The sequence below is a fragment of the Protopterus annectens genome, chromosome 7.part1 (genome assembly GCF_019279795.1).
Source record: "Protopterus annectens isolate FY-2018-M chromosome 7.part1, PAN1.0, whole genome shotgun sequence".
NCBI lineage: Eukaryota > Metazoa > Chordata > Ceratodontiformes > Protopteridae > Protopterus > Protopterus annectens.
Genome location: NC_056740.1, coordinates 146,003,173 through 146,027,880, shown reverse-complemented (window position 1 = coordinate 146,027,880; position 24,708 = coordinate 146,003,173). Strand labels below are relative to the sequence as shown.

General features: G+C 41.2%; 1 protein-coding gene across 1 annotated transcript in view; it reads right to left on the bottom strand.

Annotated features, from left to right (window-relative positions):
- The window catches only part of UROC1 (urocanate hydratase 1), a 1,269,467-nt gene that overhangs the window by 708,566 nt on the left and 536,193 nt on the right, over positions 1–24,708 (bottom strand). The window contains exon 9 of the mRNA XM_044078604.1: positions 21,355–21,498. Coding sequence (XP_043934539.1) covers positions 21,355–21,498 — 144 coding nt within the window. The remainder of the gene's footprint in view (positions 1–21,354; positions 21,499–24,708) is intronic.

Genomic DNA, 24,708 nt, shown 5'->3' with positions numbered 1-24,708 from the left:
ATGGGGACAAATTTCAAATATTGCTCTTATAAACTTAAACAGTTGATAGAATGCAAGCTGAGCAGCCAAAGTGCTCTGAATCATGTGGAGTGCTCAGCATTTACATTGAAATTGCCCACTGTTCCACATCAAACAGTGGTGGCTCTGCTACACAAGTTTTATTGATTCATATACCACAATTACAGCCAGTTAGCATTGCGGTATATGAACCAATCAACTAACCACTCCTGAGGCAAAGGGAGACAATGACGAGCACCAAAATTCATCCAATCGCACACTGGCAATAGTTTTTCATGTGACTGCAATATGGTAAAACTGATTAAAGTCTTGAATGGCTGAAAATGTGCTGCTGACTGGTGTTGCAAGTGATGATGCAAAAATGGTCCTGGAGGATCCACAGCTGCTGCTCCTTCTCCCATCTGCTCACTTTCGGAGAGGAACCTGGCAGCTCTACTTCCAGCTCAGACTCTTCCTAGTCCAGGAAAATAAGCTTTAAATGCAATTGGAAGGCATTACTGACAGGTAATGCCATCAGACCGTTCAAAGTTATTTTTTGTGAAAGCTTTTGTTTTATTACTTTTTACATACCTCTCCCTGAAACAACTGCAAATGGGATACTTCAGAATTTGAAATGTCAGATAAACTTGTTAATGTGTTATTTTAGTATCATTGGAGGTGCTAGTTGATAGTGCCTTTTAGGTCTAATGCAAGTACTTACAGCATATCTCTCAACCTCTTAGTACAAGAAATGTGAACAAAGCCAAAAGTAATGAGGAAACAAAGATCCCAAAATGGGGACAGATTTTAAATATTGTTATTATCAACTTAGAAAGTTGCTAGATTCAGAAAAGGGGTTCCATTAGTTTTGGGTACCTTCTCAACCATACCTTTTAACCTCTTGCACAATAAATATGGACAGAGTCACAAATAATAGGGACAGATTTTAAATATTGCTCTTATAAACTTAGAAAGTTGCTAGAATAAACGCTGAAAACCCTGCTTCTATTTCCAACATCCTATCTTTGTGAAGCAAGGATTAATGCAATGACAGCAACCAAAACAATATTATGGAGTAGACTGGATATAAGGAATCCACTTTGGGTGTCATGGTCTCCCATCACCTCTAGATGGGACCATCTTGTTGCAGGGAAACAAGCTGAGAGCTCCCATTGTGTCCGAGTTAAGGTGAGCTGTATTTATTATGTACTTTATATTTATGCGTCTGTGATGGCCAGTCCATGGAAAATTGTCTTATATGAAACCAGTCTTTGGTGCAAAAAAGGTTGGAGACAGGTGCTACAGATCAAGAAAAATACTACTGCATGGATGAGTTATGTTAGAGTCCTTATATAGTTTTTTTTTCTATATATTCCTGCCATCACTTCTTAATATCTCCCATTTCTATAGGGTCCCTCCAGTCTCTATTATCAAGCCTGTTTTTTACTTTGATGTTTCCATTACTACTACCAATTTTATTGAACAGATCTGGGCTTACCCATTCTAGTGCCTTCTTCCATGTATTTGAAGTACTCATTTTAAATGCATCCTCATCAAGGATTTATTTTGACATTTTTTTTCCTAGTTCATAGGTAGGTACTAGGCTATCTGCCCAAAGGCATCTATAAGTCTAGCCAGAATGTGTTGGCATTCGCTGCCCCCTTAGATTATTTCCCTGTGCCTCTGTCCAACAGAGCCATTGAAGTGATCCCTGGGGTAAACTTTCTGTTTCCCATCCACTTGTCAAGGTTTCTCTTGAAGAGGGTTAGCGAGGAGCTCTGCCTTATGTATATTGGAATCTTGTTCCAGAGCACGGGAAGTCTCTGGGACAGGAATCTATCCCTCCAGCACGTCCTATTTATTGTTGTGGTGAGGTTTAGATCCCTGGAGCGTGTGGTTCGAGGGGATATGTTTTTTTTTAGGTGGAGCATGTCCATCAATTCTGGGTTGGACATGGCCTTGTATATCAGGCAGAGATCACCACTGAGTAGGCGGTATGCAACAGAGTACAGCTGGAGTTTCTTCAGTCGAGCTGCATAGGGCATCTGCTTGAGGCCAGTGATCCTCTTGGTGAGGTACTTCTGTGGTCTTTCCAGTTGTTAAGGTACATCCCAAATGAGGCATTGTACTCTATATGATGGGTCTGATGAGTGATGCATAGAGGGGCCCAATGACCTCTTTCGATCTGGATGCAAACCCTTTTGTGATTAGGTGGGCCACATAGAAGGATTTTCTAACCACTTTGGCAATGTGATTATCAAAGGAGAGGTTACTATCTACTTGGGTCCTCAGATCCCTTATTACATCTTCCATTTTTAGGGGGCTACCACATATGTGACAGTTTGTGGGTACTTTGTTTTTTCCAAAGGGGATGACTGTGCACTTTTTGGCGTTTAGCTTGAGGCCATGGTTTTGACACCAGGTATCTGTCTCAGTGAGATCCTTTTGGAGGATGTCTGCATCAGCCGGAGAGTCAATTATAGCCCCTAGTTTGCAGTCGTCTGCGAACTTGGTCAGCCATAGTCTTCCTGTACTTGCCTGTACCTCTGAGAAGTATATGTCAAACAGGAGGGATCCTAGGACTGAGCCCTGGGGAATGCCACTTTAACCAGTTTAGAGTCAGACCGAGCTCCAAAAACTCTTACCATGTGGGTTCTGTCCATGAGCCAGTTGGCAACCCATCTCGTGACGTAGGGGTTTATGTTCAGGCTGGTGAGCTTGTCTATAACACCTGAGTGAGGAATGGTGTCGAAGGCCTTTGTGAGGTCTAGATAGGCTGTGTGGACCACCTTTCCCTCGTCTATAGCCTTGGTAACTGTCTCAAAGAAGTCCACCAGGTTTAGGAGGCATGATCTGCCCTTAAAGCTGAACTGGGTAGGGTCTAGTGTTTGGAGGTTCCCAATATCTCTGTTACTGAGATCCATGATGTTGCGCTCCATAGCTTTGCAGACCAAGATAGTCAGGTTTATAGGGCGATAGTTCCTGGGGTCTGTTGTGGCTCCACCTTTGTGGAGCGGAATAACAGTTGCTGTGCACCACTCTGTGGGCACATAGCCTGTAGAGAGGCTGAGTTTAAACAGAGTGTTTAGGTGAGGGATTAGTTCATCTTTGAGCTTGTGTAGGACGCAGCCTGGGATACCCATTGATACTGTGGTTTTGGCTTTGGAGAGGGCTATTTAACCTGAGTGTCTGTGATTTCAGGGGTACTACATTCTTCTGGAATAGTTATGGGCCTTTTTGGGGGTAAAGTTTGCACTGAACCTGTCTGCCAGGATGTTGGCTATATCAGTCAGTTCAGTGTATTTTGTGCCATTCTGCACCAACTCCGAGCAGGTCTGAGAATTGCCACTTAGATTTTTGACATAACTAAAGAATGCCTTGTGGTTATATTTGTAGTCCATGGCAATTTTTCTTTCGAAGCTAGCCTTGGATGATTTTATAAGGGAACGTAGTTTCTTGCGGATACTGATCAGGGATGTCTTCCCTTCTTGGGATTTTACTCTTTTCTGTACTAGTTTCCTCCTTCTATTGCATAGCTTGTTTATGGCAGGGGTCCACCAGACTGGTTTCCTTTTTTTTGGAGGAGTGAGTCTTGGTTTTGTTTGGGATAGCACGATCCATGCATTCTTGTAGGTGCCTGTAGAGTGCAATAGTAAAGGATTTTGCAGCTTGGACAGCGTTATCCTTTAGCATGGGAGCTTAAGTAACGTGGTTTGCTTTTGAAAAGTTTTTCACAGTGGTTTCTTTAACTAGGGATGGTGGCGGAATGTGGATATCCAGAGTGATTAGTTTATGGTCAGATCTAACCAACTCTCCCAGTTAATGTTTGGGTAATTGAAATCACCCAATATCAGGGTGTTTGGTAGGACCTTTATGTTTCCCAGTGCTTCCAGGAATGCGGAGTGGGATTCCTGGGACATGGTGGGTGATCCGTAGCAAGCTATAATTTGAATAGCAGTTTTTCCCATTTTTAGTTGCAAGTGGATGATCTCTGAAGCATCGTGCTGTGCCACTAACCAGGAGGTGTGGGTATCCTTGATGAATATGGATACTCCCCCACCTTTTGTATTTTGGTCCGGGTTTTGTGGCCAAAATGTATGGTATGAGTTGTAGCCTGGTAGTGCTGGGGTGCTCTCTGGAGTCTTAAACCAGGTTTCTGTTACTGCACATATATCGATTTTCTTCATGAGTGCCTCGAGTGCATGCATTTTGAGGTTTAGACTTCTGGCATTGAGTAGCATTACCCTCAGTTTTTTGTTACTTGTGCTATTTATGGCGGTGGGTTTGTCTTTTGAGCCTTGCCAAAAAAAGGCACTATGGGGGTGGCAAGAGCCTTGGCCAGTTTTCGAAAGCCTAAGGGTGACAGGTGCAAGCTGTCTCTTGCGAAGCAGCGTGGCTTGTCGAGCATGTCATCTCAGGCTGACAGACACAGGATCCCCTTTGAATGACACCAGAATCTTAGCCAATTGTTGAAATTGATAATTTTTTCTCTATACCGTGGTATCAATTCTTGGTGAAGGCAGGATGCTACTCAGGTTCAGGGTCATACCGGCCTGGGCTACGTGATCAGAGAGCTCTTCCATGTCTCTTTTCATGTAGTCCAAGGAGGTACGGCTCAGGTCATTCACACCAACATGGACAATGGCAGAGTCATATTTGTACTTGTTTTGGAGTGACCTGAGTACTTGTGTTATGTGGTCGATCCTGGTACCCGACAGGCAGCTAACAGTAACCTTCTCCTTGTTCAGCCTAGTGAGTGGGACATCAGTGTGCCTGACTATAGAGTCGCCTATTACTAGTGTGTTGGGTATGTTATTTTGCCTTAATGGCTGCAATTGGGTGGCACACTGGTTTTGTGAAGTATGTGTTTCATGGTTTGTGTTGGGGGGGTGGAGGTTGCTTGGATGTCTGCTTTGGAAGTCTCTGTTGCTTTTGCAGATTTTTATTTAGAGCCTCCGAGTATGCTTTCGTGCATTTATGTGTGTTTTTTTTTATTGGTGCTGGTTTCATAGGTCTATGTGAGACTGGTGGTGTGATGCAAGTAATTCCCTTCTCCTCTTGACTGCCTGGTCCAGTCTTGGGTTGAGAGAGCTTAGCCTCCAGTTTGGCTGTATAATTGCATCTCTCGCATGTATTAGTGTTTGGTGGAAGGAGGAGAGGGCTGTCTGTGTACATGAGGCAATTGTAACATTGCCTCACAATGCCCAGATTCACCAGTTGGACCAGAGAGCACACCTGAAACTGCCCTTTGGACATTCCTGGATAGGTACAGTGAACTGTTTTACTGATTGGCTGGTAAGGTTGAATAGAAAGCCTTGTCCTTCTCTACAGTAAAGGGAGGTCTAGTGCAAAGGTTTATTAGTGCTTGCTAAGAGTTTTGAGCAAGTGCCGGGATGAGAAGGGGATAGTTTGAGTGCTTAAGTTGAAAGTTTGTCTAGTTCCAAGGGAAAAATTGAAGAGTAGACTTTGTGGTCTTCTGTGGTAGTTCTGTTGCAGTGTGCTCCCTTCCTTTCCTTGGCTACTTCTAAAGCCCCCACAGACAGCCATTCTTTTTTCTATTTGGAATATTTTCTGATGCCACCTCCTCAACAATATCACAAACTTCTGTCCATAGTTCTTCAGGTGTTATATACACCAGGTCAAATCCCTTAAATATATTCTGCAGCTCCACTACATATGCACTCAGAATACTATTGAGCTTGTATCTCACTGGCCTAGATGCTCTTCTTACTTTTCTTAACTCAGACTTTCATCTCCAGGTCTTGTTTTGCTTACTGTATAGAACTCTTCCATCTTTGACTATAAAGCATATATAGTCAGCCTGACTCTGGAACTGGTCATCTGGTGACAGCAGTGTGTAAAACTCTCTCTCAGGCTGTTGAGAGCGTTTGCCTTTAGTGCTTTCCTTACTTGACCATTACCTTGCAGTGATGAAGGGACTTGTGTAGGGTAGATGTGCAGGTCATGACAGAGATCACATGAAAATGGAGCACTGTGGAAGGTAAAGGCAAGACAGTCCATTTTGCCAAGAAAACCTATGGACAAAAGCAACCTAATACTTATTGAAATGACACCAGAAATTGAGACCGTCATATCTGAACATGTCAGACATACTAGAGCAAAAGACAAAAACAAGGTAATGCTGAACTTCAAGATATAAATTAAACCAAATGGATGTCCATCAGCTGAGATGCTGAGAGATAAAAGGAAAGACAGATACTGTAAAACAATACACAAATGAAACTTGGGATGCAAGAACTATAAACAAAGGTAGGCTTGAATTGATTAAGGCTGAGATGACAAGAATATATACTGACATTTTGTGAATTAGTGAATTAAAATGGAATGAAGTGGGTTGTTTTACCTCATTTAATTGGATAGTTTACTGTGGACAAGAATCTTGCAGAAGAACTGAATTACCCCTCATGGTTAATAAAAGGGTATCAAATGATAACAGCCCGCCAAATGATAGAATGATCTTAAGTTAGAGTACAAAGTGAGCCATTCCACACTAAAGTGCTAGGGGTTTATTTTCCAACTACAAGTTCATAAGTGTTTACTAGGCTAACAACCACAAGGGCCTTTTTAAGCCTAGCCATGTATCCCAAATCTCTGACAAGTTCTGATACATTTAAGTGTAAGCATGGGCCTGGGAGATGAACCATTTACAGGTTACCTATGTCCATTAGCGACATAGTTGCCAAACCAGGGATGAAATTCTGGTTTCTCATCCAATTGTCCAAGTTGCACTTGAATTGGGCTAGGGAGGAACTCTGCTTCACATGGATGGGGAGCCTGTTCCATAGACAGGGTTGTCTCTGGGATAAATACTTATCTCTCCAGCAGGTCCTATTTATATCACAAGCAATGTTTAAGTCTTTAGAACAGATAAAGCTGGTGCTGTTTGTTTTGTGGATATGCAGGAGGTCCATCAGAGTGGGGTCTAACAATGCCATGTATGCCAGGCATAGATCTCCCCTCAAAAGGCTATAGGAGACAGAATGCAGGGACAGGACACTGAGGCAGTCTGCATAGGACATTTTACTTATGCCCTGTATTCTTTCAGTGAGGAACCTCTGTGGATGTTCCAATTGTTGGATATGCCTGGTTAAGTACATACCAAAGAAAGCATTGTACTCAATGATAGGTCTGATGAATGCCAAATACAGTGGAACAATGACTTTCTTGCACTTAGATGCCATACTTTTGTTTATAAGCTGCGCAACATAGAATGCTATCTATGTGCGTCCCTAAGTCCCTGACTACTGGGTCAACTCTAAGAGGTGTGTTGTCAATATGATAAGTTACCAGGGATGGATGACTCCCCAAAAAATACTATTATGCATTTCTTGGCATTCAGTTTTAGTCCATGGCTCTGACACCAGTTGTTTGTCTGCATCAGTCCCTCCTGGAGAACATTTGTGTCAGTGTGAGATTCAATGTCAGCTCCTAATTTGCAATCATCTGCAAATTTAGTCAGCCCCAGACTACTGACATTGCCCTTGACTTCTAAGAAGTAAATGCCAAAAAGGAACAGTTCAAGGACTGATCTCTGAGGGACTCCACTTGTGACTGGCCTCTTTGTAGAGGTGGGCTCCCCATTTCTAATTTCCTGGGTCCTGTGAGCCAGATGGCTATCTACCGAGTGACAAACAAGTTTGTACCTAACCTCTTGAGTTTGTCAACAATGCCTGAGTGAGGTATTGTTTCAAACACCTTGGCCAGGTCAAGGTAGGCAGTGTGAACAATTTTGTCCTCATCCATTGCTTTGATGACTTCTCAAAGAAGTATACCAGGCTGAGTAGACATGACCTTCCCTTGACAAAACCAGACTGGGTTGGGTCCAGTGCCTGGAGGTTTACTATATCTCTGTTGATCATCTCCATGATAATTCTTTCCCTGGCTTTACATACAAGGCTAGTGAGACTTATGGGTCTGTAGTTTCTAGGTTCTGTAGATGGCCCACCTTTGTCCAGAAGTATGACTGTTGCCTTTCTCCATTCATGAGGCATGGAGCCTGTTTTCAGGTTACAGTTCAATAGTAATTCCAGAGGCCCTGATAGGTAATGTTTCATGATGTTTAAAAGGCATCCTGGGATATTGTCTGGACCCACTGATGCAGTGTTCTTGGTCTTGGTTAAGGACCTATTCTCTACTGATAGTAGGGGGAGTTCTATTCAATGAGGGAAGGTTGAGGGGGAGACAGGGGTAAAGTTGGAGCTGAATCTATCAGCCAGGAGGTTTGCTACATCTTCTGGCTCAGTATAGGTTGCTCCATTTACAATGACCTATGCACACAAAATTGTGCATTGCCTTTGAGGTTGCAGACATAGCTAAAAAATGCTTTGAGATTGTCTTTGGCCTGGTAGACTTCATTTGCCCTCTGAGTTGTTTTAGCTTTATGACTGCACAATGCTTTTATCGTGCTGGGTGCTGCACACCTAGTTTTTGCCATGATTTTCTTTCTCCTGTTATAAAGCCTATTGATTTTGTGATTCCACCAGGATGGCTTTTTTTTTAGTTAATGCTGTACTTCTTCCTGGTTGGTACAGCTGTCCCTATGCAGCTATTAACAAGCTTGTACAGGTTTTCTGTGAACAGTTCTGCATAGGCAGCAGTGTTCTCGGGATTTATGGGGGCTTGAAATGTTGCCAGGTTCCCATTTAATAGCAAGAGGTTAGCATTAGAATAGTTCTTGAATATTCCAGGTTTAGCTAGGGGTCCAGGTTTTATTTTTACTTTAAAGGAGACCATTTTGTGGTCTGACCTTACAAGGGAAGGCATTACAGTAGGGGGTGTGCAGCACTCTCCCATGTTAGTGAGGACCAGATCCAGTACAGTTGCACCCCTTGTTGGTCTATTGTCTTTGTGGTCTAGGGAGTTTGTGTTTACAAAATCCAGGAATCTCTGTGCATGTAAGTTTGGTGTCATATAGGATTCCCAGTTAATAGTGGGGTAATTAAAGTCACCCATGAATATGGCATTTGGTTGGATGGTTAGTGTTTCTAAATACATAGTATGGGTTTCCTGGGTCATAGAGGGAGACCAATAGCTTGCAAGGAAGTGGTATTGGATTTTGCCTATGGCGATTTGAACATGGAGCCGCTCAAGTGCACTGTCCTGTATGACCAGCCTTGAAGTATGTTTATTTTTGATGTAAACAGAGACACCTCCACCTTTAGTCCCTGCCTGTGAAGTAGCTGACCTAAATGTGTGGAAGGCATTATAACCTTGCACTGTTGGTGTGCTCTCCTCAGCTTTAGACCATGTCTCAATGACCACACAGACATCAGCATTCTCTAGGGTAAAGAGAGCTTCTAGGGAGTGGAGTTTTTTGTTTAGCCCCTAGTATTGAGCAGTAATACTTTTAGATTTTCTTGGTTTTGATTTTCTATGTCAGAAGTACTTTTATTGTCTAAAAAAGGCACTATGGAGGAAGACAATGTTTTAGCTAATATTCAAAAGCCTTGAGGGGACAAGTACAGACCATCCCTAGCAAAGCAGCATGGTCTGTTGACAATCTCCTTCCATGCTGACAAATATTGCACCCCCTTAGAATGACACCAGAAACTAAGTAAATTAATGAAATCAATCATCTTGTTCTTATTGTGGCATCATCCTTGGAGAAGGTAAAATGCTGCTCATTGCTAGGCTCATACCAGCCAGCGACACATATTCTGAGAGCTCCATGATGTCGCTCTTCATATAGTCTAGGCAGGTACATCTCAGGTCATTTACTCCAACATGGACTATGACTGAGTCATTTTGATAATTGTGGTCTATTGACCTGTGTGCATGCATAATGTGGTGGATCCTGGCCCTTGAGTGCAGAAGAGAAGGAAACTGACCTGTTTTGAGGATCTGCATCAACTTTTAGAAAGAATAAAAAAAGTTATATTCATCATAGGAGATTGGAAAGTTAAAATTAGTAGTCAAGGTACAACTGGAATAATGAGTACATTTGGCCTTGGAGTATGGAATAAAGCATGGCATGGCCTAGTAGAATTCTGTCAAGATAATTCACTGATCATAGAAATCACTCTTTCAACAGCCTAAGACTGTTTCACACGTGAGTATTACCAGAAGGTCAGTACTAAAACAGATTGACTGCACTTTACAAAGACCTACTATTATCCATATCCATCTCCTGTGGAAGCCTGAATAAACAAAGTCTCGCTATACAGGCACATACTGACATGTTTGTATCTACTCCTGACCAATGCCTGCTACATCACTTGCATACAGCTTGGTGGGCATATTCGCAGCTTTTATGTTGCACTTGTTGAGTCAGCTTACCTCTGCTAGATGTCAGCCTTACAACAGACCAAGTTGCCCTACCCTCCCTTGCTCAAGTAATTAACTACAGGAAGTGACAATCAACCCAAATTATCCAGGTCACATTTATGACCTTATCCTTCTGTGCACAGATCTAATCTATAAAGCTGAAAAATTCTCCTATAAAATTAAAGGAGTCTATAAAAGAAATATTCTCTGTGGAAACCATGAAGACAGAGTGCATTTTTTTTTATCAGAATCCCGAGAAGGAAAATGCATTTTTATCATACATTTTTTATCTACATTAGGTGAATCAGTGAGGGAACTGCCTTCCTTTTCTTCTTTTGTTCTACCTGAACATTCACAAGTTCCTACAAAAGCTCATGTCACTGCGTTTTGTGACTACACTGATATCAGCCGAATGAAGACACAAAGATGCTGACAGACACCTACTTAGTCATTGCTGAAAATAACCGCCCCTCTTTGCAAAGATTTTGCAATCATGGAAGACAACATTAAGACAGAGGTTGCATTAGATGTAATCATGGTACATTTGGCTTGGTTAGGTACTAGAGGTTCCTTCATCATTGAGATCTTTGAATCGAGTGCATTTCCAAGGGATACCGATGTACGTATGTACAAGATTGCCACTATCTTATTACTTTGAAGCACCATGGTCAAAAAGGTGAATTTTATGGACACATACCTCTAGGGCTGATTATCTTTCATGGTTTCTTTCTTATGGGAACATGACAGTGTGGACCCTCCCTCTAGATGGAGAGAAAAACCCTCACCAATGCATCATGGTAAGGTTTCTATCCCTTGAAGGGTGAAAGTCAGGAAAAACATCATGTGCATGGCTGGGAAGAGGATTTTTGTTATGCTAGGTAAAGTGAATCTCAACTGAGGTGAATATAGTGTCATATACATCACTGTATGAGGCATCAGCTTCACCCTTCCTGCCACTGACAATCATTTGGTAGCCTGCCCTCAGCTGTGTTATCACCCACCAGTCTCCACTTGAGAGGGCCACAATCAGAAGCATAAACTCACATCCACACCCACCTCTTGAGTAAAGAAAGCTGGCATTGGTCAGTCAGTCCTCACTCCCCATCAGGATCCTCCAATTGCCAAGGCACAAATCAAATATCGATCATCAGGGATAAAGCCAAGGGCTTCATCTTTTTATGCCATGGGTCTAGGATTTTTGGTATTCTTGTTAATGGCTGCATATCCCTGTGCTTGGAAATCATTTTAATATTATTACCCTTCTGAAAAATAGGGTTAGATCTGAAAGACTTCATGTTCTTTGATGCTTTCTGCGATGAATAACTTTCACTGACTTGCATTATTTTGTCATTTTCTCCAATTCTATAGCATCCATTTTTTAAATAAAGCTAGGTTTGTTAAGTGTTGTAAGATCTTACCATAACAGTGAATACTGCAGCAATAAGTAGGACAACTGGGATGTCCTCCTGAGGATAGACAAATATCTGGCCAGCATACCAGAGCCATTACACCTTTCAGACATGTGCATCAGATGTATATCCCACATCCAAGGCATAAGGTACGTATTTGATGTACGAGTGCCTAATCCTCAGAACCTAACTGCCCTAGAAGTACCAGAGCAACCCCAAGAGGAAAAGCAAAAACATCCTTTCTTTTATTGTGTGATAAAATATATATATTTTTTTAATTTTAATTTTTTGTGCTACTATTGGAGCTCTTCTCCCATGGCCTCTACTGAAAATGGAAATATATCCAGTTAGACTAGCCCGGTAAACAAATGTAAAATAAATAAACAAACAAACAAACAAGTACAACCAGGAAGCAAGGAAAAAAAGAAAGAAAGAACTCCTCTCAAGCACAAAGAAGGCAACAGAGAATAACAGGGGGAAGGGGGGCAGAATACTGCAACAGTAAGAAGTAAGGCATCTACTGTTATGGTAAGATCTTATACAACTATACCATGTCCTTCCTTATCCCTGTTGCAGTATTCTTTACAACTGATAGAGTACAAAAGCTATTGGAATGGATGGGAAGAAGAAGCCACAGAGAAGCTCTCCAAGAACACATGATGGATGGTCCTGGCTAGAGAAATGACAGCCAATGTGTAACGTTTAGTAAAGGTATGTAACAGAAGGCTAAGTAGCAGCTTCAAGGGATCTAATATCCAGCACCAGAAGAGGCAACTGCTCGAGTAGAATGAGCACAAACAGAAGAAAGTTGCTTGCCATGAAAGGAATATCAAAAAGAAATGGCCTTTGAGATCTGGGAGGAGATGGTTTGCTTCAACACTGCCAAACCCAATTTGATGGCATGAAAGGAAACAAATAGTTGCTCAGAGTTCCTGATATCCTTGGTCTTATCTTGGTAATACTTGAGATGTCTATGTAAATCCAGGGTGTGAAGAATCTCTCACTAACATTCTGTGGCGAGGGAGATGAATTGTTTGATTCAAGGGCAAATCACTAACTACCTTGAGCATAAAGGAAGGATTGGTATAAAGAAACACCCTGTCCTTGTGAAAAAAAAACAAAAGGAAGAACTGCCATGAGTGCCTGCCTGAAGTTCAGAGGCTCTCTTGGCAGAATTAAGAGCCACCAACAATACAGTTGTCAAAGTACAGTGCAGCAAGGAAGAGGAAATTGCAAGCTCAAAGGAAGATGGGGTTAATTTTTCAAGAATAAAATTAAGGTCCCAAGGAGGAGGAATAAACTTTCTTCTGGGCCTAATATGAAGGACAACTTTCAAAAATTGTTCAACTTCAAAACAAGTAGCAAGGAATGGATTCAAAGTTAGACAAGCAGAAATGGCTGACAAATTAGCTTAAACTGATGAACGTGCCAGACCAGAAGTGAGCAACTTGCACAAATAAGAAAACACCATAGGAATACTCACAGAAAAAGGATCCAGGTCATGTTTGAGACAACAAAAATCTCTTCCATTTAGCTACATAGGTTTTTTAAGTAGTGGGTTTTCTTGCCTCCTGCAAAACCAAAAGCATGTCCTCAGAAAATCGGTGTATAAAAGGAATCAAAACCCAATCAGAGTGTCAACTGAAGAGTAGGCAAGTGAGGGGGAATGAGAGATACCTTATCCTGTGTGACAGTATCCATCCTGTGAGATAACTTGTGAAGATTGCCCTGGCCATATGAATTAGAAGGGGGAACCAGTGCTGTCTAGGCAAAAAGGGAGTCACCAGCTAGATATCTGGCCTGTCTTACATGATCCTAGGCAGGACTTCTGGTAGCAGAGGAAGAGAGGCATACAGAAACATCCTTTTCCAAGATAAAGACATGATGTCTACTCTCCAAATCAGAAGACTTGGCAGTCTGGAACAGAAATGGGAGAGTTGTCTGTTCAGAGGGGAGGCAAAAAAATCTACCTGAGGAGTACCCTACTGATGTACAATGTCCATGTGAAGCATCCTTTCAAGAAGACCTACTCAATGTGTCTGCCACAAGACTGTACTCTAAGGGATTTTAAACTGCCTGAAGTAGTAAATGATGGCAGACTGCAAAATCCCAAGCCTGAACAGCCAGCCTGCAAAGAAGGTTATTGTGCCTCCTTGCTTGTTGATGTCCCACATGACTGAAGCGAAAGTATCATCTCCTCGATGCTGATGCTGTCTGCCAGTTTTTGAAGACACCAATGTCCCTGGTCCCTGAGGTTGTTGACAGGGTCTCCCAAACCTGATGAGAAGCATCTGTGTACAGACCCTGAATGAGAAGAGGAACCTAAAAAGACGGACCTGGATTTGGGGAGATCTGGTGAATCCACCAGTGGAACTTAAGCTGGAGACAAGGCAAGAGAAGAACAGGAAAATCCAGAGGATGGCAGTGCTGAAGCCAACCAGACTTGAAATACCACTGAAAATTTATAAAGTCTGGCAAAGGGAACAATGAGAGTAGTGGAAGCTATGAAACCCAGAACATGAAGAAATTCCCTTATAGTAAGGACAAGAAAAGGGAGAAGAAACTGAAAATAGGCAATTGAAGAAAGGACCCTGGGAGGAAGGAAGAAATCTATCACTGGTATGGTTTGGATCCTGCATCCAAGAAACACTTGGTCCTGAGAAGGAGCCAGTACAGACTGAGATTTAGGGTAAAACCCCCACTGCAGAAAAGCATAATGAATTGGACATCCTGAAGCAGGAGCTGCTGAGAGGGGTCTGAAGCAATAAGTCATCCAGATAAGGGAATACCTGAACTCCCTGAAGTCTGCAAAAGGCTATCACTGGACTATACATTTGGTAAAGACCCTCAGAGATGTAGAAAGCAAAGCACAGACCTGATAATGTGAGGAATAAAGAAACAAAAACTTCCTGAAGAGAGGGCAAAAGAATGCAGAGGTAAGCATCCTTCAACTCCAGTGAAACCAGAAAAGTTTGGGGAGGCAGTAGTAGTAAAAACATCTGTAGATACAACATCCTGGAAGAAGGAACCTTTAGAAAGTGTGGAGAAAGGAGGTATCCAGAATGGCCCTTCAAGGCCGCTCCTTCAGGGGAACCAGAAACATCCTGGAGTAAAAACCTGTGTCCTGCTGAGAAGGAGGGACAGGTCAGATGGCTCCCGGTACTAAAAGGTCATGAACCAAAATGAAGGAGTTGGCAAAGAGGAGGCTGTGGAAGGCCTGAGAATGGAGGGAAGAACTTCCACACCATAAAATAATCATGTTGGATAATGGAAATCACCCAAGAGTCTGTGGTTATCTAATGCCAAGCAGGAACAGAGTCAACCTGAGGGACAGAGGAATCTGGCTGAAGGGTAAGTAGTAGTTGAATGTCAGAGGAAGCAGATTTTTCAGAAGAATTTTGGCCTTTAGAACCCTGAGAAGGCTTATCAGGAAAACTCTGTTGGAAGACTGCTTGCCTCTGGAAGGCTGCCTTGGCTGCCAACAGACAAAAGAAAACATGGATGGGTAATTTCTCTAAAACTTAGGACAGGAGAAAGGAATATCAGATTCAAATCCTGCATGTCTTTACCCTTATCCTGCCAGGTCTTAAAAGTTCAGCAGCTGCAGAGCCAAAGACATTCTGGCTGAGTAAGGGAGAATCCAGCAATTTAGCCTTGATGCCTTCAGGTAGAGCCTTGTAAGCACAACCAAGAACACTCCCTCATCACAGACCTTGATACAGCTGCCTTAGAGAAGGCATCGGCAGCATAACTGTATTTAATAGAATGATGACCCACCTGAGAAGCAGAACTCAAAATGGACATGTCAGAAGACTTTACCTCAGAATCATGCACATCAGTCAGAATGAACCCAAGCTAACCAAGAAGAGCCAGCATATACCTAGTCATATAGGTCTGGTAGTTAATGGCCCTGAAACCTAAGGTGGCAGACATATACACCTTTTTCCATGCCCTTGCATGAGGGGTTGGGAAGGGTGGGATCATGGTTAAGGTGTTTTACCTCGTAGACACAAGGTACAAGGTTTGATTCTCATCTTTGTAAGGGAAATTGTCCTGGTTTAAAATGGACCACAAGTGCAGTTTGCCTAGTATTTACCTATGAACCTATATATCATGACTGCCCTTATCAAAAGGGCAAAGCTTAGGAGGAGGACAACAACTTAGATGGTGTATCAGTGGCCAGGGGAATTGCAGTATGGTTAGGATGAAGGCCTTCTATACACAAACCTTTGAGCTTCAGGGACTTTATGAAACCTATCAGGCTTCTTAGGGACAAGAGGCTGGGATTCAGGGGCTTGAGAAGTCAATGAAACATATCAGGCTTCTTAGGGGCAAGAGGCTGGGAATCAGGGGCTTGGGAAGCCAGAGAGAAAGTGTCCAAAACAGCATCCTATACTGGAAATACTGCAGAAGGCCTGAATGAATTTTAAGAGTTAATAGTACCTCTAGAGTGTCAGAAACTTGGAAACAGTCCAACTTAGTGTTCATCATATGTACCACAGTACCTCTAAAGGACAATTCCTCCAAAGGGAAATCAACAGAAAGTTAATTCCTCTTCAGACCCCAAGGTTAAGAGAAGAGTAGATTTGGGAAGAGTACACTAATGACTCCTAACCAGAGTCTAAATCCAACTGTTCCTCCAAGGGATTAGATTCCCTATGACATTTTGAAGGAGCAGAAGACCAGGGAATAGAGGCAGGTACAGGCAAGCCATAAGAGGGCTTTAAAGCCATAAGGGCATTGAAAATCCTGAGTAAAATCCTGCCATTCTTTGTGTGAATCCTTAGTCACGGGATACGCCTGGTCTTCTACTTCTTTTTTAAAGGAATATCATTCTTTAATAAATCTAGGTGGTTCAGACTCCTGACTAGATTCAAAGAGGCTAACAGGCACATCCTCCCCCAACAAGTATTTGGGGAATCCTTCCTAGTCTCCTCAGACATTATCAACTTGGGTTCCCCCCTCCTCATCTGCAGCAGACATAGGCACAGCCTCAGTGGGCATGCAGGTAGGCAGACCCATGTCAGCCTCCAACTGGGTCACAACAGCAGGAGCTGATGCCTGCAATAGACATTCCTTGGGTTCTGCATCCAACCCTACTAAGATGTCTTGAGTAGGCAGGAGAGCAACAGATACAGTGTGTTCCTTTTTAGCTTTTTGGTTAAGCAGTGGCTGAATGTCAGGGTGAGTGGATTTAGAGGCCATGGTAGACTAAACAAAAAAAATTAAATGGTTATACTCCAAGTAAATGGAAAGGAACAACAGTCAGATGAGAGTTTTAGGGGCAAATGCCTGACAGGTCACACACTGAATATGGTCTTGTGTAGCCCCCAAACAAAAATGACACTTCTCATATTTATCCTTATTGGGAATGTGCTTTCCACACAATTTTCCCTTCCTGGATGACATAAAAAGGTAATCTAAGAAGAAAAAATAGGAAGGAAGAGACCCCAGTGGGCACTTATCTTTAGAAAGCATGGGAGCTGAACCAATGGGATGAACATCTTGCATACTGAATCCAATAGCAGTGTTCAGACTGGAGATAAAGCAGTTCTGAGCATTAGGCCCTTGTACATCACACATGTACTTTATGCCCTGGATGAAAGACATACGCATGATGTGTAGAACCTGGAAGGTGTAAAGACTTTGGTATGCTGGACAGAAGTTCAGCTTTCCACGGCAGGATATCCCCAGCTGTAAAGAATACTGCAATAGTGATAAGGGAAAAAACATCATGCATTACTTTGGATATTCAAAAAAGGACAATCACCTCCCAATCATATTTTGATCTAATATTAAAGATCGAGTGAAGATTTCCATAGGAAAACAACTGATCAGTGAGCATGACTGTGATGCAGGAAGTAAAGCACAGAGACAGGTGACATGTAAAGAAAGCTCCTAGCAATGCTGGCTACATATGAATGTTTCATACATCACTGTACAAATAACCCAAATATAAGTAAACATTTACAAGTTGCCTCTATCCATTAGGGACAAGGTTGCTAAACCTAGGGTGAATTTGTGGATACCCATCCATTCGGCCACAGAATTTCATGGCATAAGGACAGAACTGGGAAGAATTAGAAGACTGTTTTGGCTATGGCACACCCAGGCATTGTTTAAAGCACAGATTTCAAGATGCTGTTACTCAGCCAGAGAATGGGCAGAGCTAAGCTAAGGGAACAGCAGCCACTCCCTGTATGGTAAACAGATGCAGTCATTGATAGGCAAATAACCAGCTCAGGTAGCTATGAAGGTTCCAGATGCTGAAGATAAATTCCAACCTTCTAGCTCTCAGAAGAGATTGTTTTAAATCTTTTTCTCTCAGAACATGCAAACCCATCAGCAAAACCACAGTCAAAACGGCCCGCCTTTCCTAGGCAGGGATATCGCTAACCACGGTAGACTGTCATCCAGGAAGCAAAAAGAGAGCTTGTACTATGGCCCTATCTCTTTCTATTGGTGGATATGTGCATGGCTTGACTACGGCTGCCTGCAGTGACTACAAGCATGCCTTGGCTATGACTGCCTGTAGGGACTACGAGCATGCCTTGACTATGGCTGCCTGTAGGGCCTACCAGCATGCCTTGACTATGGCTGTCTGTACGGCCTACAAGCATGTCCTGATTATTGCTGCCTATATGGCCTAGGAGCATTCCTTGACTATGGCTGCCTGTAGGGACGAGGAGCTTGCCCCAATTATTGCTGCCTGTAGGGCCTAGGAGCATGCCTTGACTATAACTGCTTATAAAACTCCCTCCATCCCACAGGACTATTGAGCTGGAATTAGATACTTCCTCACATCCTCCTCTTGTCTGGTTCCTCCAGCACAAAAGACATTAATCAAACTCAGGTTGTCCAAGTCATAATCAGGCCTTTATCCTCTGAAGTCCCAAAACCAGCCATGAAAAGGAGATATTACTCATCTGTAATAATCAAGAAGTAACCAGAAACAGATGAAGTTTTATGTAAACTAACTAAATCTAGGCAAAATACATACACAGCATGACTGTTTAACTAATCCACAACGTATTTTTAACTTCTACAAGATTCTAGCACCCCCACAGAAGGCTCAAATCTAGAAAATTATCTTGCATGCTTTGCCTGCAGGTTTCTGTGGTGAAATTTTACCAACATTTTATTGGACATGAAACCCTAAAGAAAACAAATCTTGTGATTCCCAAATTGTTTACTCTTCATGCCTTCTTATCTCCATGTGTGTAACTTGAGGATTATTTTATTACACAGCAAAACTACAAGGTAAGGGGGAAGAGACAGGTGCTCGCTTCACTTGAATTTCATATATCCCACACAACTAAAACATCAAAAGGAAAGAGTGTCTGTCTCCGTACCCATCATGCTCAATGCACTGCTAATTACACAGCAAAGTTTCCAGGCCAGCTCATCACTGTGGTAAGCAAAAAAATAAACAGGGGTCTAAATTGTGTGCCAACAATTCAGGCACTAATTTAATGCATGAAAGTCAGTATTTTGTTTAGTAGAAATGTTTATTTTATCGTGCTAATTATCACTATGATGAGCATTACTTGGACATGTGACAAAAGAACTTCATTGGTAGGAAATGACATGTGCTTTGTTTCATCTACTATTTTGCAAATCAGTTTCAATGACAGTTTTTGTAAACTTTAAGCACCAAGTACAGGAGTTCTCCAGGGGGTTCTAGGTCAATAGACTGAATGCTGGATAATCAAATAAAAAGACTGAAGTAAAAATACAGATCATTCAAAATGATTAAAATGTTTTACAGAGAACCAAGCATCCTCATATATTCCCTCACTAACTTATAACCTGCATAGTATTGTAATCAGTGGCGTGACTGTGAGAGAGAGAGATAGCAAGGGGTTTATTCTGGTCACTAAATGTTCAACTTGTTGACATAAAAAAAATCTCAGTTATACACACTTATTAGTGATGTATCACTCTTTCTCAAATATAACTAAAAATAAGTGGGAAAAAAACGTCTGTGCAATGTATTAAAACTATAAAGTAAAATAAGCATCTTTCAGACAATATTCATTGCTCTTCATTTACCTATATCAAACATTCTTTATTGCACAATGATATATTAATCACCTCTCTCTCTCTCTGTATATATATATATATATATATATATATATATATATATCTATATCTAAATATATATATCTATATATATATATATATATATATATATCTATATATATATATATATATATATATAGAGAGAGAGAGAAAGAGAGAGAGAGAGATAAAATATACATCACTTAGTTCTCAATACAGTAGCTCTCCATTAACCAGCACCCATGGGGATTGGTAGATGCCGGATAAGTGCAGTTTCTGGTTACTTGAGAGTTAATATACTATTAAAAATAGAGCTGACAAATACTGCACACTATAATATACCATACCATAAACAGCATATTGATTTGATTATTGAAATACAGTAATTAAAAGCCTGGCTGGAATAATATTTTAAACTTATATTTCCACTAGAAAGTGTGGCATGGTGAATAGTTTTCAGTGGCATTCTGAGTGGATTGGAATTGAATGAATTGAATAGAAAGAGAGACAGATAATGCATGTATGAAAGCAGAAGCAACTTTATATGACAGAAGAGAGATGTATGGATGCATGAAAGCTGAAGAGTGTGTGTGTGAGAGATCGGACAGAGAAAGAGTGAGTGAATGAATGCATGTATGAAAGCAGAAGCGAATGTGTGTGGGAGATCGGAGAGATGTATGAAAGCTGAAGAGTGTGTGTGTGAGAGATCAGTGAGATCGGAAAGAGAAATGCATGTATGAAAGCTGAAGAGAGTGTGTGTGTGTGTGTGTGTGTGTGTGTGTGTGTGTGTGTGTGTGAGAGAGATCGGAGAGACAATGCGCAATCTGATGCAAACTGACAGTGAATATGGAGTGAGTGTTGACATTTTAGCAATTTGACTTGTTTGGTTTGACTTGTTCTCAGGCTGGGGAGAAAGGGAATTTACTTGCATCTTCCTTTTAAAACTAAAACTCAAAAATGTAAGGTATGTTTCTGCGGGAGGAAAAAGTGCAACACATGAAAAACTGAATTGTTCATATTGTACTGTACTGCATGTCTTCAGTTTTTTTCTGGTTGCTTAAGAGTTCTGCTTGCTTGAGTTCCAGTTAATTGAGAGATTACTGTACAGTCAGATTTCAATACTACCTTGCCATAGAAACCCAGTCATAGCTCTCAACCATCCATCTCCAAGATGTAGAATACCACCACTCATAATGTAGAAGAAATGGGTAAAATGTGAAAATACATTCTTACAGCTTGCTAACAGCTTCAACTAGAAAGCTCACAGGGTGGTTAAAATCAGTTTTTTTTTTTTTTTTTTTACTTATAAGAAGTTCTGTTGATGATACCCTATGATCTGGTATCATTTACCATGGATAACCATTAAAACAAATTCTCAACACTGAATATGTGACAGACCCTTTTGATGTGGTACTGAGAAGGACACGGAGTTTGAAGACTCAAAATGAGGTACACTTGAGATGCACGAGCCCAGTCAAAGCAGTATGTTTCACAGTAGAGCTGCATTTCTTCCTATGCTATATCTACAGTATCCTATAAAATTCTTTGTCAGAATTGTCTCTTTTCAATAAATACCACATGATTAATAAAGTTAATGACTTACCTCAGCAATCACTCCAATACAACCAGCGATAACTGCGGCCTTGGCTTGTGCACCACTCATCCCTCCGAGACCAGCTGTGACAAAGACCTTTCCACTCAGGTTGTTCAGCCCCAGATATCTTCTGCCTGCATTCATTACCGTTAGCTGTAAGGAATGTGCATAAAAACATTAAAATAAACCAACTACAAAATCCTATAACAATGAGCCAGCTGTCCTGCCTTCTTAGGATTAACTCATCAAGTAGCAGTTCTGCTACATATTTTAGAGTTACAGTGGATGTTACAGAACAGTATGACTTACAAAATGCAGCTTTATTGTTAAGGTGATGAACCATGAGCAAGGTACTGCATCTAAACTAGATACGATTCTATTAACATCTCTATTTGCTTTATTTGAGATCCTAAGCAAGACCATTAGTTAGACCAAAGCTGTCATATCAAACTGAAAATAAAGCGGTATTGCCCAGCTGACCTTAATGAAATCTTAAAAAAAAATTAAATTAAATAAAAAAAAATAGCACTGTATGAGAATTTGCTAGAGACCTGTAAAATGTTTCGCTCTCCAGTTTACAGTGCTAAATCTGTGGTACATGAGAAAATGGAAGCACAATGCAGACCTTCTGGTCTCTGTCTCATAAAGCTTCTGTAGGGCCGAAGTACTTAACATATAATACAGAACCCACTGGGGTGGTGCAGAAAGTGTCCATTCTGAATCTTTTATGCTTATTACCTATGCATATAACAGGCAGCATTTGCCGTAAGCACGATAAGGGGCATTACTTTCCTCCACATAAGATGTAGCCCCACCAGCAGCCCTGATTACCTTACAGGTGAGTATATCCCATCATACTTCTTCTTCTTCCACCCCCCCAGAAAAGGTGAATGTCTCATCATTCCCATTCTAAATGACCCTTTGATGTCTGGGCCACTAGCTGAACTTGAGTTATCTGCAGCACAGGTGGACACCACCCCCGAGACATTCTGGATTACAAGTTGGAAGTCTACTGCACCAGAAATGTTTGGATGAACTTGTCACACTTAATATGCTGGGATGAGAAAAACAGTGTAGAAGGATTATAAAGATTAAGTGATGTGTATGTCTGTAGTCAAATGTTTTACTGTACCTAAAAGCCAGAGAGGCATCTTACAAATAAGTGATACAGAAGAAATCAGACAGATAAACAAAACAGGTGCATAGTTCTAATTCAGCTTATGGTCAAGGAGACGATGAAGAAGTTGAGTCATATTACACAGTACTAATGAAAGCTAACAATGTACCCAATTAAGTAGATTTTTCTCAAATGTCCCAGATGGAAATTTGCATCACTCATCCAATCATCCAGACTGATTTTAAAGATTGTTAGTCAAGTACCCTATTTGATACAGAAAGACAGCTGATATCACAAATGCAGAATATGAGAAATAGGTCTCTAGAGCAGGTAGTCATTTCATTACTGCTTTTGTTTAGGTGAAGGAAGTGAAAGATTGCTGTAATGTTCACAGCTCAGAAGACTAAGCAGAGATCACTCCTCAAGACTTAATATGATACTAGGTAAAGGGAACAAGGATTTTAATCAGAATAGCTGGGGTACTGAGACCTATGATGTTTTTAGTGAGGAAATGTTGTGGTCTTGAGCTGATTTAGGTAGACAGCTGTAGGTGGCAAAGGGGGCAATATAGTCAGTGGAATAATATGGAAGAAATAAAGAGAGACTAATTTTGTTGGACCTTGAAGAGATAACCATGAAGGATCATGAGTGTGTCTATTGTCAACAGAGATACCCAGGTCCCTAATGACTGCTTCACATTTAGGTGAACATGAGCTACATGCTACAGAGAAATAATTAATAATTTACCAAAAGAAATTGTACTGCATTCCTTGGCATTGAGAGCCATTCCAAGATTAACACATCAAACATTTGCTTGGTCAAGCTCTTGCTGGAGAATTTGAATGCTATTTGAAAGATTATTTTTGAAGAAGAAATGGGGGGGGGGTTGCTAGATGGGACGTAGCACTTCTCTGCAGACATCTGGGGATACTGTCAGGGCCCATGGAAATGGCATTTCTAATTTTGATCATCATCAACAGAACTTGTCCCAAAGTCATTTTTTTTGGGGGGGGGTGTAGGAAAATAGATTGTCCACAAGAATATTAGCAATGTCCTTTAGGTTAGAGAAGGAGGTACAATTATAAATAAGACCAGTATAGAACTGTTAGTTATTTCCTAAGCTTCTCAATATAGCAGAAAGCAGCCTTATAGTAGTCTTTTGAATTAGCTGCCATATTAAGTTCATAGTAGGCCTTGTAATTCCTAATGTTACCATTTTTAAATACCTTTTATAATGATAGTGGGCATGTTTTAGTGACAGTCAAGAGCTTTATATATTTCTTATAGGTTCATAGGTTAGTACTAGGCTAACTGCCCTTTTGGGCCATTTGAAGCCTAGCCAGTTACTCCATGTGAGAATCAAACCCTGCACCTTGTGTCTTTAAGGTAAACACCTTAACCATTATGTCATCCTCCCACCCCTTATACAGTTTGTTGATGTGGTAGTTCCATTATACGGGTTTTGTTTTAAACTTGCCCTTATGCTTACATCAGGCTGGTAGGGATTCCTCAAACACATCTTTTGAAGAGGGAGTAAAATTCAGAGAAGGCAGAAGCCTCAGGTAGAAGGTTTGTTGGGGAACCACAGTATTTAAGATTATCAAGATGATCAATAAATAGAAAGCAATTGATTTTGGAGTAATTCCTGAATGTATGGGGCTTAAAAGGAGTTGTAAACCAGGACTTCAGAGAGACAGTCACAGCAAGAGAGACAAATTTGGCTAGAGAATGTTTAACAAGCAGTGGCCCAGTAGGAGAAACATTTTTGAGGAGGAGATTGAGAAGTTTAACTTCTCTGGTGCATGAGGTGACAATGTAGTTAAGTGTATTGGCATTTATGAAGTCAAGAGATCTGTAGTCATATTTGTTACTGGCAATATATGCTTGCCAGTTACTGTGGGCATACTTGAAATTATCCAGAAGAAAATATTTGACTTGATGACTAACTTTTCTAACTGGTTAAGGTATTCTTCAAGTTTTAAAGCAGTCATTGATGGGGTTATAATGGATATGTCACAACTTTTTGAATAGTGGTGTACTGAAAGTTGCAACATTGAATGTAAAATCCCAAAATGTTGAAGCTTCACAATGCTGAACTCAAAATAGCTACTAATAGCACACATGTGCTATATATGCACACTGTGCCAAACAGATATCACTTCCCCTTTTAGTGAAAGTCTGAAATGAGCAGTGACATGACTCTTGCAAGGGGCAGGAGCACATCTGGCTGGCTCTCTGCACATGTA